Raw genomic sequence first — 16,497 nt, 5'->3', positions numbered from 1 at the left:
GGGCGGAAGCGGGGGTGGCGGAGCGCCGGGCGGCCGGGCCGCGGCACCGGCTGGTTTGCGCGTCGAGACCGGGAAGGTAGAGCTGCGTGTGCCGCGCGGCTGCTTTCCTCGCTCCAGCTGCCGGCGAGCGTAGTGTTAACGCCCATCCGCCCGGGCCCCGGGGATCCCCCCAGCCCGGCTTCCTTGGAGGAGACGCGGCCCCCCCCAGCACTTGGGACCCGGGCGTCTCGGACCGCTCGTCCAGTCGCTGGGGAGCCGCCGGCCGGAGCAGCTGGGAGAAGCAGGCCGGAGCCTTCCGGGGCCTCGGGCGCGGGGACCCGTGGAGGATGAGCTGGCTCTTTCCCCTGACCAAGAGCGCCGCCTCCTCCGCAGCTGGGTCCCCCGCTGGCCTCACCAGCCTCCAGCAGCAGAAGCAGCGCCTCATAGAGTCCCTCCGGAATTCACACTCCAGGTGACTGGCCGGTCGCTGCCTCCCCGACCGGAGGACGAAGTAGGGCGGGAGGGTGGGCCGCGGTCCTAGCCGCACAGAGCTCCTCGGGCCCGCTGCCGCCGGCTGCCTCCTCTTGTCACGCCTGGCTTCGTCTTGGGTCTCACGCTTGCTCTTCCATCCCTGACCCGCGGTCGGGACTTTGCCCCGGACCGTCCGTCCCTCCCTCCCTCCCTCCCTCGGGCCTCACCGCGGCTCCGCTCTTGCAGTCGTGACTTGCTCATCCCTCCTGACACATCCGTTCTGGCGGCTGTAATCTGTCTTACGGTCTGTATCCAGTATGCCCGGCCTTTGATCGGCCTCCTCCCCGGCCTTCTCCTTTGCCCACTTGATTGCCACATTACCAGGATTGTTTAAGTACTGCCCGTGGCTCAGAAGAACCGTAAAGAGTAATCTTCAGGTTTCACAAGAGTGTAAAAAATTTTGGGAAAAGGAAAGAAACTGTTGTAACATGCAAGAGGAGCCAGAGTTTTTATCAGTGAATTCTTTTTGGCTGGGAATGACATACTCTTATCTTCTTAAGTCTTTAGGATTTACCCGGTTCCAGCAGCCTCCCCTCAATCTGGCCAACTACTAGTCTAGGGCTCCTCTCACTTTATTATTCTTATTCTCACACCCAGGAATTGCCTTTTATATTAATCTTAATCTGTTGTCTTCCTATGAGGGTTTTTCTTTTTTTAAGATTTTTATTTATTTATTTATTTATGATAGAGAGAGAGAGAGAGAGAGAGAGAGAGAGAGAGAGAGAGAGGCAGGCTCCATGCAGGAAGCCCGATGCGGGACTCGATCCTGGGTCTCTAGGATCACATCCTGGGCCGAACGCAGACGCAAAACCGCTGAGCCACCCAGGGAGTCCCCCTTCTTATGAGTTTTTCATTTTCAGCATGGTCAGGTTAGAAATATGTCGCAATTCAAATTATTTCAGCTGGTTTTTTTTTTTTTCTGTGAACTTCAGCCCTTTATATTGCAAATATTATGGCCTCCAATGGTTTACAAAAAATTAAGACTACCTCCTTTTATGAAATATGCAAGTTTATTTACTTAACAGTGTCACAACATGTCTTTGTAAAGATACCAATATCAGTCAGCCCTCTTTTTTAAAAAGACCATGCATTAAAAAAAAAACAACAAACAAACATATGAGACAATAAGATTAATTCCTGTTCAAAGACTATTAGGGGCCACTTTATCTGTTACTCTAATAATTTTTCCTGGAGCAAGTAAGTTACAGTGTAGAATAGTTTTAAATTAAATACGTTGTTAAAAGAAAAATTCACTGCAAAGTTGTTATGGCTAGAACAAGTGGCTACTGCTGATTGAACTTCAGATGTTTCTTGATTCTTTGTCTCAATTCTGCTGGTCCAGAAGTTTCAAAAGCTGAAAATTTATGGTATTTAACAGAAGAGTAGCATGCTATTTGTTTTAATGGTGGCTTCCTTTCTGGAAAATTAAGTTCCCAGGGTTCTTCCAAGTCAATCTTGCTCTTTTTTTTTTTTTTTTCTCCCCAAGTCAGTCTTATTCTAAATAGTGTTCTGTACTAACCTGTAAGAGCCGTTCTTACAAGATATGCTTATAAAATTAAAAAAAAAAAAAGCTATGCTTATAAAATAAGTTGACTCATTTTGAAGAAGCATAACAAAAGTTTGTCTCCTTAGAAAGTATCAGCTTGGAAGATTGTTTCTAGTACTACTATTGCCAAAATACTTTTTTAGAACCACACCTTTGGAATTAATTGCCTTTAAGCTTTTGGTATATATTCTGTTAAATATTCTCACTGCTGGCAAATTTTTATTGTTTGGAGTTGAATTTTTTAAATACAGCCTCTTGCTGCTAAGATTAGTAAATAAGGGTAGTGACTGATCTGAAATTTCTTGTGTGGCTTTTTTTTTTGGGGGGGGGATCTCCCAAATAAGGTGACATTCTAAAACAATTGCTAATCTAAGAAATTTTGGAATTGGCTTAAGCTTTTAAGTTCTTTTATAAGAAATACTTGTAGTTTTGTTTTATTGAAATATTTCACATTTATAAACTATACTTGGATAATTTTGGAGACAATTAGGTGATGTACTTTCAGTTTTCAAGGAATTTACAATGCCAGAAAAAACGTGTCATCCATCTGTTCTTGTTAAATCTGCCATTTGAACTCATGTCATACATTCTAAAACTAGCTGGTAAAAATGATCTATTTATGCAGTATATGACAATATGTTGCCTAAGTAGCCAAATTTCAGTACTATAATTATACTGAAAGATTGTTGTGCAGTAAGACACTGTGGTTGGTGATTCTGAAGGTGCATTCTGCAAAAGTTGAAAGAATGTTTCAGGTGATATTTTGGTGAATAATAGAAAAACTTTCTAAGTTATGAATATCAATATCTTGTTGCATGCGGCCCACTTCCCTAATGTTTCATACTCTAATCCTTCAGATGTAAGATCAACTGCTCTTTCCTAGCAAAGGAAAGTATCCAACTTCTGACTTCCTCAGTAACGACATTCTCTCTTATCCTTGCCAGCTCTTTTCTTCTTTTTTTAACTCCTTATGATAAAAAAAAATTGCATTGTAGGAAATCCTCTGTTTGATTTCCTTCCTTAAATGAATTTAATCTCCTTTTTTAATTACCTTAAGAAATTCTTAACTCATCTTAGAGTGCATCCTAAAGGTGAGCTGAATTTTATGTGTATTTCCTCATTTTGATCTTACTGGTAAGGCAGGCAAAATGGGAAACTATCATAGAAGACAAAATTTTTAACCAAAGCATAATAACATGTTTGTCTGCTATGAAAATGGAAACTGAAAGTTTTGTAGACTAGGCTCAAATAATATATTCCACTTTCTGAATAACAGTCATCATAGTTTTCAGTTTACCACGAACAGTCCTGTCTTTATGGACAAGGGTAGAATTAGTTCTGTTGTTTCTTCTACTTCCTTTCCTAAAGAAGCTCACTCTGAAGGACACTCTTGGTTTCCCACCCAAATCCAATTTTCCTGACTTCTTGAAAGAACACCAGTTTTTATCTGGGTTTCCAGTATGCAGGATCACCTACTTCAGGGAAGCTGTCCTCTTTTAATTCCAGTAGGCAAATAGTGATAGTTTATACCAATCATTCACACTGCCAGTTGTGAAAGCAGGACTCTTGATCAATGGGAGTTGGAGAAGTCAGCTGGGGAGCTGCTCAAAATATTTTCTGAGTAATAGAGATGTTCAGAAGGAAATTCTTTTATGTTTTGGATATTGTTAAGTTTGGATATTGTTAAGTATGGAACATCTGGAACTGCTTGGATCATGAAAGACAGATGGAATCTCCGTGATAATATTGTGATACTGTATCAGCATTGGAACTTTTGGTGCCTCTGGACTTAGTCCTCCCCCCCCCCAATATTTTATTTATTCATTTATGAGGGACAGAGACATAGGTAGAGGGAGAAACAGGCTCCTCGCGGGAACCTGATGTGGGACTCGATCCTGGTACCCCAGGATTACGCCCTGAGCCAAAGGCAGATGCTTAACCACTGAGCCACCCAGGCATCCCTGGATTTAATCCTTTTTAAGATTAGTAACCCCTCACTGTTTAAACCACTTTGAACCTGGGTTTTCAATTTCTTGCAATTGAAAATTTGCCAAGTGATACTAATCCCTATATTTAAAGATTCTTCAGAAGTGAAGCTGTTAATTATTTCCCTGCATTGTACTACAATCAGAAAATACTAAGAACTGATGGTTTTAACAGTTAACCATTCTAACTATTTTGGTTTCTTCTTTCTTAACAATATTTAAGTTAATTAGCTTCTTTTGTTTCCTTAGCTCTAAAACTGTAACCTGGAACTGTGTTGGGAATAGTTATTGACTATGTGAATTCAAAGTTATACAAATAACAATCTTTATTACCTTTTACTTAGAGATATCAGCTCTCTCAGTAAAGAACTTCTGCATTCATTTTAATAATTACATGGTAATTTTGGTGCTATTTTTATTTTATATTTAATAAGGAAATGTAATTTGGGGGTTATTATGTTTGTCAGAATTGCTTTTTTCATTCTATTATGATGACTATCTTAATGGAAGAGGCTCTGAACCATAAGTTAGGAGACCCTGATGTAACATTAACTGCAGGGCAAACTTGGATGCTCACATAACCTTAATAGACCTTAGGACCTCTGAAGTAAGAGGATTAATTGCCTGATCTCTTATTGCCCCACCCAACTGTGAAAGTCTGTTGCTTTCTCAGGTTCCTGGATGTAAGCACTCTCGTAAAGATAAAAGACAAAATGAATTTGAGCAATATACATGGAAGTAAGCAAAAATTATTGACCTTAGGAAAAACAGCATGACTTAGGTTGAATGAAAGCTTTGTACACAACTGGCCTGGATTCCAATTTGGCTGTAACACATGATAGCAATGTGATCTTTTGGCAAGTTACCTAACTTCCCTGAGCCTCCAGTTCCCATCTGTAAAATCAGAAATTGTGATTCCTATTGTGAAAGATTGTTAACATTTAAGTGACATATATGAGTATTTATTAGAGTACATGGCACATAGTAAGTAAGCATATGACAAATCAAATTTCTTCTTTCCACTGCAAAGAATCAATACACATGGAACCTTTGCCTCTTAACCTGCATGCTTCTTGCCAGCTTATTGTTTGTGAATCCCTCAGAAGTTCACCTACAGCTCATTTGCCTCTGGTAGGAATACTTCTGATTTGCCATTCAGTAAGCACGTCCATTTCAAATAGTTTCCTCACAAATGAAATATACCTGTTTTGAGGGATTTAAGATATAATGCATGTAAGGAAACTTGTTATACTCAGTAAATGGCAGTTATTTTTCTTAAAAATAATGGTGCTAATCTGCATAGTCTTTAAAAAATGTTTTTGGAGTTTTCTTTTGCTGACAGTCCCTGGATACCATCATTCGTTCTAATTGCCCAAACCTTTAGCTTTATAACTTCCTTGAAGAGTCTGCTACTGTGTAGTTATTTATTCTGTAGCTGTTAAGTTTAACCCTTTGCTCACAGTTAATAAAACTTCCTCCTCTAAACTCATGGGTTTCTGAGTAAGCCTAAATTCCATAATTTTTTTTCCTATAGATTTTATTGTTGGCTCAAAAGGACTCCTACACAAATTTGGTGACACAGCAAATTTGTGATGAGAAGATATGTGTATGCATTTTAATTTGTTCAACATTATGTTTTAAAATGTGGATCCACTGCTGGCATTTTAATTTGAGATTTTTCATTAAAATATCCAGATTTTCAACTTTGAAAAGAAATAAGACTTTAGAGCAGTTTTAGGTTCACTACAAAATTAAGTAGCAGGTTTAAAGATTTTCCATATAATCACTGCCCCCTCCAGCTTTTCTTTTAAAATAAAAGGATCTGGAAGATCCACATAGCATTTGCTTTGAGCTGAAGAATAGCTGCCTCATTTATGGGGCTTTCCTCTCTCTACTTTCCCAGTTTGTGGTTACTGCCTTTTGTGCTGCAAGCAATTGTATGTTATCTTTTTATAGGTATTTGAGGTTAAAACTTCTTTGTGGAAGGAAATCACCTTAACTTGTTGCAATAAAAAATCCTACAAGAATTTACTATGCCTTAGCCTATTGAAGCTATAGAAATCTACAAAATGTTAACACTATGACTATAAAGGGCATTGCACTCTTATTTTGAACTTTAAAATTGTGTATGTCAAGCAGTTCCATAATTAAGTGAATCTTAATTTGATGCACTAAATCATATAGTCCATTTATAACCCATGATTAAGTTACAATTGCAGAGTATATGTCATAATAAATCATATTACCATTTAAGAAAATTTTTCCTATGTAGATCATAACAGCTCAAGTACTGTCTATAGTTAGTTTTCCCCTCAGTACTATCAGTCCATACCTGCTTAAAAAATTAACAATACAAGCAGTCATTTCTCCATTGCTGGTTGAACCCAGCCACATCTACTCTTCTCCTCATCCCCCTGAACTCTTAAGCTATCTGCTGTGTGCTACCTAAGTCAAAAAAAATGATCCTCCTGTTTCCACTCAGTCCATGAAGGTGGTGATATCAACAGACTGTTAAAAAAACAAAATTCATGTGAGTCCAATTTGAAGATCTAGTTGGTTTTATTTAATGACTCATGAATTGGTCAGCATCACATCTAGCAAGTGGAGAGAGGAGCTCCAAGGAGTTGTACAAAATGGAAGGTTTTTGTAGGAAGGAGAGTGGGGCAAGGAAGCTATTGACAAAAGGAAAGAACCGTTATAGGTAAAATCACCTTCTCTTAGGGGGAAGGGCAAGGAGTTTTATTATTACCTTCCTTTGAGGGAGACGAAGAGGGCCTATATGACAGATAGATTACTTCATTGGTGCTGATCAGGAATTTTCTGGAGGCTGAAACTGCAATTAGGTTAGGTTTTAAGCCCAGGTTTGGTGACTTGGCATAAGAGCCTCCATTTGGGGTCTTTGGTTTTCTTTTTAACAATTACTCCCCTTTTGATCAAATTGTCACCTTAGAATTTGACCAAGAGATGTCAAAATTTAAGGCATTAGCACCACTCTCAGCCATGGCTCTGAAGTTGTGGAGGTTTTTGTTGTTCCTTTTTATGACATCCATAGGTCATGACTTTTTTTGCTGGAAAGGATTTTTTAACCTGTTGATGATAGGCTTGAGAGCATAAGACATTAGAGTCTCTTGATCATATTAGCATGAGACACAGGATGAACAGAAGGTTGTATACCAATAGACATTGTTGTCTCCCGGTGACTATCTTGTGTGTAGTGAGTTTGTTTTCCAAATAGGATATTGCAAATAGTCCACAAGATCAAAAGCAGTACCTTAGGTCAGGGAAGCCCAGTAGTTTCAAGTTTGGAAATTTTAAGTTTAAGAATATCACTAGTTCTCTTGACCTTGTCTTATTGAAGGCGATAGAGATTATGATAATTCCAAGAAGTTTGAAAACTTTTCATGAAGGCTTTGTATAATTTGTCCAGTGAAGTGGGTGTCTTGATCACTAACTGGATATTGTGGAGGGTATACCCTAACTGAAAAACATATTCTCTTCTTTTTTTTTTTTTTTGCCACAGAGAGGGTATTAACCTTGCCACAGAAGAAGGATTCAACCCATTCAGAAAACATACATGCAATAACAAGAACATATTGATAACTGACACTAAGAGGGAGTTCCAGCAGGTATTCAAAGGGTCCAGAGAGGGGAGATCTGAGGCCTCTTTGGACAAAAATTATTTTCCAGGATTATGGACCTGACAGGTAGAAATCTCCCCACCAGTGTTGATTCATAATTTTAGTCATCTTAAATGCCCTACAGTGGGTATAGGAATGCAAAAACCCGAGAAGTGGGGTTTTCCTGGGAGCTGAGAATTACCAAGCAGCTATCTTAGGGTTCCCATAGGCCAACTGTTCATTTATCTTACAGCTATTACTGACCCATCTTCATTTTTTTCTGATTCAGGAGCAGACTGTTGCCTTGTTACAGGGATATCAGGGTGATAAAGATCTGGCAGCGAGGGGCCAGTTTTGCAGAAGCAAAATGAACTTCACACACATACAACACAATCTTACAATATAAGAAAACACAGTATTACATCTTACTTGACAGTGCTGCCCATGTAATTTAATATGTCAGATAAGTCTACTTAGTTTAACAAGTTTTTTGAAATGTTCCAGAGACACTTCTGGAAGAACTCCAAAATTTTTTACAGGTCAAAAAGACTTCATTAGGAACTTGATTTTGGGAACTTTGTAAAAAAATAGCAAAAAAAAAAAAAAAATTTAAAGTTTGCTTAAATACGATTACAGATCATTATGAAACTTGATACTTAAAAGGTAAAGGTGCTTTCACAATCTGTTATCAAAAGCAGACCCAAAGTCCAAAAAAACCCCTTTGTTCTTTTAACAGTGAATATCAAATTCTACTTTTGTACCAGCTTACTTTTGGTATTAAAACTTACTCATTTTAATGTTAGTCCTGACCACTCATAAAATTCCATTCCAAAGGTTGCTTTTTCATAAATTTTATAAGTTTTTTTGTTTTTTACATTCAGATTTTGTCCTGTTCTTTAAACAACCAACCTTGCTTTAGGACAAAATTACTTTCTTTTCCCTCAACAAAAAAAATGCATCTCCATTCCTTAGTCCTTCTCTGACCAAAAACACACGCTTGGGGATCCCTGGGTGGCTCAGCAGTTTGGCACCTGCCTTTGGCCCAGGGCGCGATCCTGGAGGTCCAGGATCGAGTCCCACGCAACCAACCTTGCTTTAGGACAAAATTGCTTTCTTTTCCCTCAACAAAAAAATGCATCTCCATTCCTTAGTCCTTCTCTGACCAAAAACACACGCTTGGGGATCCATAGGTCGCTCAGCAGTTTGGCACCTGCCTTTGGCCAGGGCGCGATCCTGGAGGTCCGGGATTGAGTCCCACGTCGGGCTCCCGGCATGGAGCCTGCTTCTCTCTCTCTCTCTCTCTCTCTCTCTCTCTCTCTCTCTATGTCTATCATGAATAAATAAATTAATTAATTAATTAAAAACAAAAACACGCTTTACTTTGTTTACATATAAAAATGTTTCCTTTATTTTTAGTAGCTGTAATAACAATTAGAATTTTTAACAGAAATCTTTTTTTTTAATTTTTATTTATTTATGATAGTCACACAGGGAGAGAGAGAGAGGCAGAAACACAGGCAGAGAGAGAAGCAGGCCCCATGCACTGGGAGCCCGACGTGGGATTCGATCCCGGGTCTCCAGGATCGCGCCCTGGGCCAAAGGCAGGCGCCAAACCGCTGCGCCACCCAGGGATCCCCAGAAATCTTAATTTCTGGTGAAAACTAAGAAGGAATTGTGAACTGTCCTATCAGCATTTTTTAGATTAGCAAGTTATTAATACATTTCATAATTTCTAGAGGCATATGTTTTTTTTCAGTTTTCCAGTGTAAAATCAGCAAATCTAAATATATATATATATATATTTAAGATTTTATTTATTTATTCCTGAGAGACACAGAGAGAAGCAGAGACATAGACAGAGGGAGAAGTAGGCTCCCCACAGGGAGCCCGATGTGGGACTGGATCCCTGGACCAGGAAGGATCATGCTCTGAGCCAAAGGCAGATGCTCAATCACTGAGCTACCCAGGCGTCCCTCTAAATATCTTTTAGTTTCTTTGCAATAAACCAAAAGTAGATAAGCCTATGTTCAATAACAGCATTTTATCCTATCTGGAAATAACCTAAATATTCAATACATTTCCATCATTTAATTTAACAAGAGTCCTAAAATCCCAAGCTAAAGAGTTTTGGAAAAGTTTTTTTAAGCACACATACCATAAAATAGAATTGCTAAAAAGCTTATCTATAAATTCTTATCCCACTTAACATCTAAATCGTTTGCTCCAACAATTATGTTTAGATTACCCACGAAACTTGATGAGACATTAGATAAAACCAACCATCATTCTAAGTTATTTTTACTGACAAATTATAACGAATTTAATTAAACTAGTAAGTTTAGGTAGAATGAAATTTATCTGCATTATATTTAATGTTGGTAACTCTAAAGACATGCCTGTTTTAATTAAGCCAATGAATTTAAACTAGCTTTAATTTACTAGAAGATTATCCAGGTACTTGAAAAATATTTGGGTGTTTTATATTTCTGAGAATTTAATTTACATAAGCACTTAATTTTCCTTAAGCCAATTAAATAGATCTTTAAGCCAACTAAATTTACAAATAAACTTTAAAAATACCATCTGGAGGTAGAAAATACCACATATTTACTGTATATAAAGAGGCACACATAAAGATACAGATGTAGAGAGACCTCATAGCTTATGGCCTTAAATTGCTGCCATGAATTAGGTACAAAAACACAAAACTCAGTAGTTGTAAAAGAAGCTACGTCTAAGTTTTTCCTAATTTTTAATTTAAGGGCTAAATTTTAATATAATGTGAAAGGTTGACCTCATACTTTTAAAAAAAAATTTATTTAAGAATAGTTGACACACAGTGTTACATTAGTTTCAGGTCTACAACATGATTCAGCTTCTCTATACCTAGGCTTTGCTCACTGCAAGTGTAACTACCATGTGTCATAACACTTCTTATTATAGTATCATTGATAATAGTCCCTATGCTATGCCTTTTATTTCCATGATTTAGTCATTCCATAACTGGAAACCTGAATCTCCCGCTCCCCTTCATGCATTTTACCCACTCTCCCACCCCCCTTCCATCTGGCAGCCATTATTTCTATGTATTTAAAGGTCTGATTCTGCTTTTTGTATGTTAATTCATTTGTTTTCTTAGGTTCCACATGAGTGAAATCATATGGCATTTATCTTTCTCAATCTGACTTACTTCATTTACCATAATACCCTCCTAGTCCATCCATGTTGTGTCAGTTGACAAGAGCTAATCCTTTCTTATGGTGGAGTAATATTTCATTGCATATGTTACCATATTTTCCTTATCCATTCGTCTATCAATGGACACTTAGGTTGATTCCATATCTTGCCTACTGTAAATAATGCGTCAATAAATGGGCGCATGTGTCTTTTCAGATTAGTGTTTAATTTTCTTTAGATAAATTCCTAATAGTGGAATTATTGGATCAAATAGGATTCCTATTTTTACTTTTTTGAGAAACCTCCATACTCTTCCACAGTGGCTGTACCAAATTATTTTCCCGCTAACAGTGGCTGAGTGTTCCTTTTTCTCCACATCCTCATAGTACTTGTTATTTCTTGTCGTTTTGATTTTGGCCCTTCTGACAGGTTTAAAGCTGTTTTTAATTCCTCAAAGAATTAAGTTGCCACCTAAATGGTAATCAGAGGACACTCATACCCATCCACCTATGTGTTTTTACACCCTGTGGGTATATTTAGCTCAGGGAAGAAGTCTTTAAATTCTTTTCAGTCTATGAATCTGCTTCAAACTTGGCCAAATTTCTGATCACAGAGTTAGTAAATTCCTTTCAGGTATCTTATCAGGTCTCAGCCAGGACATACAGTAAATATTTCTGGCAGTTTTAAACAACCCCATGGACTCGAGCAGCATCCTCAAAGAGGGTGCAAAAGATATTATCTTTACAAGATCCAGAGTCACTCCCAAATTTAGCCAGGCACAACCTGCCTGTACCGGGTGGGCTGAAAGCCAAGCCAAATTCTCAGGACCTAAAACAAGAAAATCAAGAAGGCAGTAGCTATCTCTGGGAGATAATTAATAGTTCAATAATTAATAGTTCTAATTAGTAATTCTAGGTTGGTTTTAATAAGATTTGGAAAGGAAGGGAATATTTTTTTCCCCTGCATATTGGGCTCAGGAGGTAATTTATTTATAAAACCTTTTGAGAAAAACAAAACAAAAACAACAACAAAAAAAAAAACCTTTTGAAAATCCTCTGTGGATTTAAATTATTTAACTGTTGGCCTTTAATCCTGGAATGAAAGATACCTGTAGGGGATTGTCTGCAGCCTATGGTGGTCTTTATCTTAAAAGGTAACTACTAGTCTCTTCAGAGTCAAAAGGCCATTCAGACAGGATTACTAGAAAGAATACTCAAAGGAGAGAGAACAGTAGGAATTAATGCAGTTTTATATGTTAGTCTCAGTCTTTGTTTTAGATACTGTTCTTTTTCATTGGCCTTTTGCAGTGAATCAATGAAACTCTGGAATTTTGAAACCTTTTGGTGGCTTCTGCATACCAATTAAAATAGGTATTCCGTTCTGTTTAAGAATCTTTCAAGTACACTTCCTTAATTGCAAGAACTCTTTCAAGTACACTTCCTTAATTATTTCTCTAATTGAAGCATTTATCATAATGGCCATTGTAATTCTAGGTTGGTTTTAGTAAGACCTTGTCATTTAACTTAATGTTTGCAATTTATGAGACTACAGAAGTTTATGTTTTTAGACATGAAGTAATAAGCAAGTATGTCAGAAGGCAGCCTGCTCAACTCTGGATATGAAAGATTCCCCCACCTTTTTTTTTTTTTAGCTAGGCCTCTGGGTTTCACAGAATCAAACTAATACCTAGAGGGACATGTGATGGAGTTGGGAATTGGGACGTGTTTTGCAGTGTACCTCATTGCGCAGAAATTATCTTGGTGGGTGACCTAGTGTCAATGTAACGCATTAATGCAACCAACTTATTCTATCACAGAAATTTTCTAGAGGTGGCAGGTGCCCTAATAACCTTTGAATTTAAATGCTTGACACATGCCCACCAGTGTTTGCAGTCTTATTTCTGGCATCCGAGACTCCCATTATCAATTAGCCCTTACTTAAAATAATACCGCAGGCCTCATACTGGACCGAGTCCAGCTCAGATCAGACCCAGCCTGTTCTTAAGGCAGACCCAGTCCAATTCTAGCCAGTGGCCACCAACAGTTCCCAGCACAGGCTGACCAGCAGACTCTAGTGAATGGAGACAATGGACTGGAAATGGGGAAGGTACTAAACCAGTAAATGCCAGTCAATGAGGACTCCAACTACAATTGGAGAAGGGATTCCAATGTGGAATTATAGACTGAACCAAGGGCTTAAGGATTGGAGCTCTGTTAGAGTCTCTTGTCTGTGTAGACTGACTCATTAACCCTGAACTGCAAAGCCAATTAGACCTAAGCTCAAATGCAAAGAGGGTAGAGCTCAAACCCAGAGGAGCTCACCAACAGTCCTTGGAAATGAATGGCAAGACAGTGAATTCGAAAAAGTTCACAGAGTGCTGCATCTGTGTTTCTCTTTATCCCTGAAGGCCTTTTAGAAGTTCACTTCAGATCCTGCTGCTTCCACAAAACCTGTTTAAAAAAAAAAAAAAAAAAACAAGTAAATTTTTAAGATGTAGATGGCTTCATTAAATGATTCATGAATTGGGCAGCATCCCATCTAGAGAGCAAGGGAGCTTCCAGTAGTTGTGCAAAACGGGAGGATTTTATAGGAAGTATGATGGAGCAAAGAAATTGTTAGCAAAATTTAAAAAAGGATTATACCAGGGTCACTTTTCCCTGAGGGTAAAGGGTAGGAGTCTAATTAATTAGGTGGGTTACCTCATCTTGGGGGCTATGGAAAAGGCCCATGTGACAGATCACCCCATTTAGTGCTGTGTAGAAAATTCCTGACTGGTTAAGACTACATTTCTAAGGAGGTTGCAGTTAGGTTAGGTATTAATCCCCACTGTGGTGACTTGGCCTAAGTGTCTCTATTTTGGACCTCTGCTTTTCTTTTTAACAAGCCAGTGAGGATGTGAAATTTTTAATGGCAAAGGATATGTAGACTTTTTAGGGACCCGGTGTTATTTCATATCTGAAGTTCTTCCAATGGTGTTTTTTCTGTCTAGAATGTATAATTGGTTTTGCTGATTCTCTTTCCTGCATGTTAACTCTTAACTTGATTTTTAAATGTAGTTTAGATATTTTATTTCCCTGAAGACCCCACCACCCCTACCCTTGTTTAAGTTGGGTGCTTTCTTCTGTGTTCCTGTAGCCCTTTGCACATCTGTTTCATTATCCTGTGTTCCACACAACGCTAGGCAAAGAATACTGTTAAGAACGCGGTCCATGTCAAACAGATTGAGAAAACAAAAATCAAATGCTTTAGAATTTCTCAAAGCCTTTAATATGCTAAAAATGCATCTGTATTCTCCAAGAAAAGAATATATAGTATGAAACATTTTCCAAACAGAGTATTGAACCATATATTTGAGCTATTTATTTTAAATTTCCTGTTTCTTAATTTTTCATTTTCATATCAATGTTCATTTCTGCTTCAAATTCTTTGTTGACTTGTTGGTGGATATTTAACTCTTTTTATGATAGCCTGCCTCTGGTGATGAATGAAAAAAAATGCTTTGCTCCAATATGGGACAAGCTGATAGCTGTCTTCTGGAAACAGGCTGCATGGAAGCCTTCCTACCTAAGGCACTGCTACTTTTGAGTACAGTTCTTACGGGTACAAATAATAGTGCTATCTGTTGGTTGGAACAAGCAGGGAAAAGAGAAGATTGCTACCTGCTGTTGCACATGTCTTCCCATTCCTTACCCTGAAAAATGCTTCTGTGTGGCCCTCTACACTCTTGATATGCATTGACTTCCTTCAAGAGCTTGGAGGACCTTTAAACAACTCCTACTTTACATTGATCTTATGTTTTGGGTTGTCATTAGTTCCTGTATTTGCTTTCTTTTTCTTGTTTCTTTATCATTCTTTTCCTTAAATCTAATCCCTTTTTTTAATATCTTAGAAATTCCTCAGAACTTCTTGTCTGCTTACTCTTTGCTTCTCAGCACTATTACAGATTTGGTTGTTTAGACTTTTGTAATACTTCCTGGAGATTTAGTTGGGAAAGGGAAGTTGTCTTATCTTGATCTGCCATCTTTATCAAAGCATTCGAATCCCTTATTTGCAAGGTTTAGCTATAAACATTCCTCCATTTACCCAACACTGGAAAAAGCATGCTCTCAGTATCTTGATCTTTTTTAGTCACTTGATATTTTTCTTCATCCTGTGTCCCTCTTCAGAGACCACACATTTCTGTATTTTCTTTAAGATGGTGTATATTTGGTAGCTGTACTTGAACAAAGTCTTTCTTATGAAATACAAGTTTACACAAAATGTAATAACATCAGAGATAAATGATTCTACAAAAGGAGTCTTTTAACCATAACTAGTACCTCTATTGCATCTCAAGGTCTGTTTATAGTTTCAAGGACCATGGAAGAAATGAAAATGCCAATTACACATTCTAACACAGAATTTTCAGCTTTCTTTAATTCCAAACCAATTTAGAGTTGATGAGGCAAAACCATAGTAATCCACTTCTCAGAGAAACTGAAACATAATAGTATTAATGGAAGATCGTTCAAATTTGCTCTTATAGTGTGATTACAGTATTACTTTAAAATATGTGTGTGTACTTAACATCCAAAATACTGCTACAAAAAAAAAAAAACAAAAAAAAAAAACACAAAATACTGCTACCTGTCAGCTCAAAGATAAGGATGCAAAAAATTTTTATCAAACTGTAATTTGTAATAGTAAAAATTGGAAATAATCTCAGTAATTAATAGAGGATAGGTTAAACCATATAGTAAAACATTATTTACAACCATTTTAAAAAGATAATTTAAAATAGCATTTACTGATTCAGAAAAGAGCAAGTTACAAAATTGTGTAGACATACAATTGTATTTTGTTTTACATAAAGGTATAAATATAGAAAGATTAGGTTATATACTAATGTGTTAGAGGTTATCTTGGCTATACGACTTCCTGAGTGATTTTTATATTCTCTTTGCTTGTTCTCCCCCACGGCCACCAATGGGAATGAATCATTTTTAGATAAGTTTATTTATTTATGGTGGGGGAGCAGAGGGAGAGAGAATCTCCAGCAGAGCCCAATGTAGGTCTTGATCCCATAACCCTAGGATCATGACCTGAGCCAAAATTGAGTCAGATGTTTACCTGAGCTACCCAGGCACCCCTAGAATAAGTTTTTAAAAAGTTATTTAAAGGTGGCTCGGTGGTTGAACATCTGTCTTTGGCTCAGGTCATGATCCCAGGGTTCTGGGATTGAGTCCCACATCGGGCTCCCCACTGGGAGCCTGCTTCTTTCTCTCCGTCTGTCTCTGCCTCTCTCTGTCTCTACCTCTCTCAGTCTGTCTCATGAATAAATAAAATCTTTTATTTATTTTTTATTGTTTTTAAGATTTTATTATTTTATTTATTTATTTATTTATTTATTTATTTATTTATTTATTTATTTATTAATGAATGACACGGAGAGGCAGAGAGGCAGAGACACAGGCAGGGGGAGAAACAGGCTCCATGCAGGGAGCCCAATGTGGGACTTGATCCCGGGTCCCCAGGATCATGTCCTGGGCCGAAGGCGGCGCTAAACTGCTGAGCCACCCAGGCATCCCTAAATAAAATCTTTTTTAAAGTTATTTAAAATAGTAAAAAATTTGAAATCATATTTGTGAATATTCAGGGGATGGTTCTTGTTTTAATTAAGTAA

General features: G+C 37.9%; 1 protein-coding gene across 2 annotated transcripts in view; it reads left to right on the top strand.

Annotated features, from left to right (window-relative positions):
* The first annotated feature begins 39 nt into the window (after nt 1-39).
* The window catches only part of VPS37A (VPS37A subunit of ESCRT-I), a 64,694-nt gene continuing 48,236 nt past the window's right edge, over nt 40-16,497 (top strand). Inside the window, exon 1 of one of the 2 annotated variants that reach the window (XM_055334658.1) lies at nt 40-451. In XM_055334658.1, the coding sequence (XP_055190633.1) occupies nt 327-451 (125 nt within the window). In that variant the 5' untranslated portion in view covers nt 40-326. The remainder of the gene's footprint in view (nt 452-16,497) is intronic. The other variant, XM_055334657.1, reaches the window with a different exon arrangement.

Source organism: Nyctereutes procyonoides, unplaced genomic scaffold (genome assembly GCF_905146905.1).
Source record: "Nyctereutes procyonoides isolate TBG_1078 unplaced genomic scaffold, NYPRO_anot_genome, whole genome shotgun sequence".
NCBI classification, from domain to species: Eukaryota; Metazoa; Chordata; class Mammalia; order Carnivora; family Canidae; genus Nyctereutes; species Nyctereutes procyonoides.
Note: the sequence above shows the minus strand (reverse complement) of the source record. Positions and strands in the feature narration are given on the sequence as shown.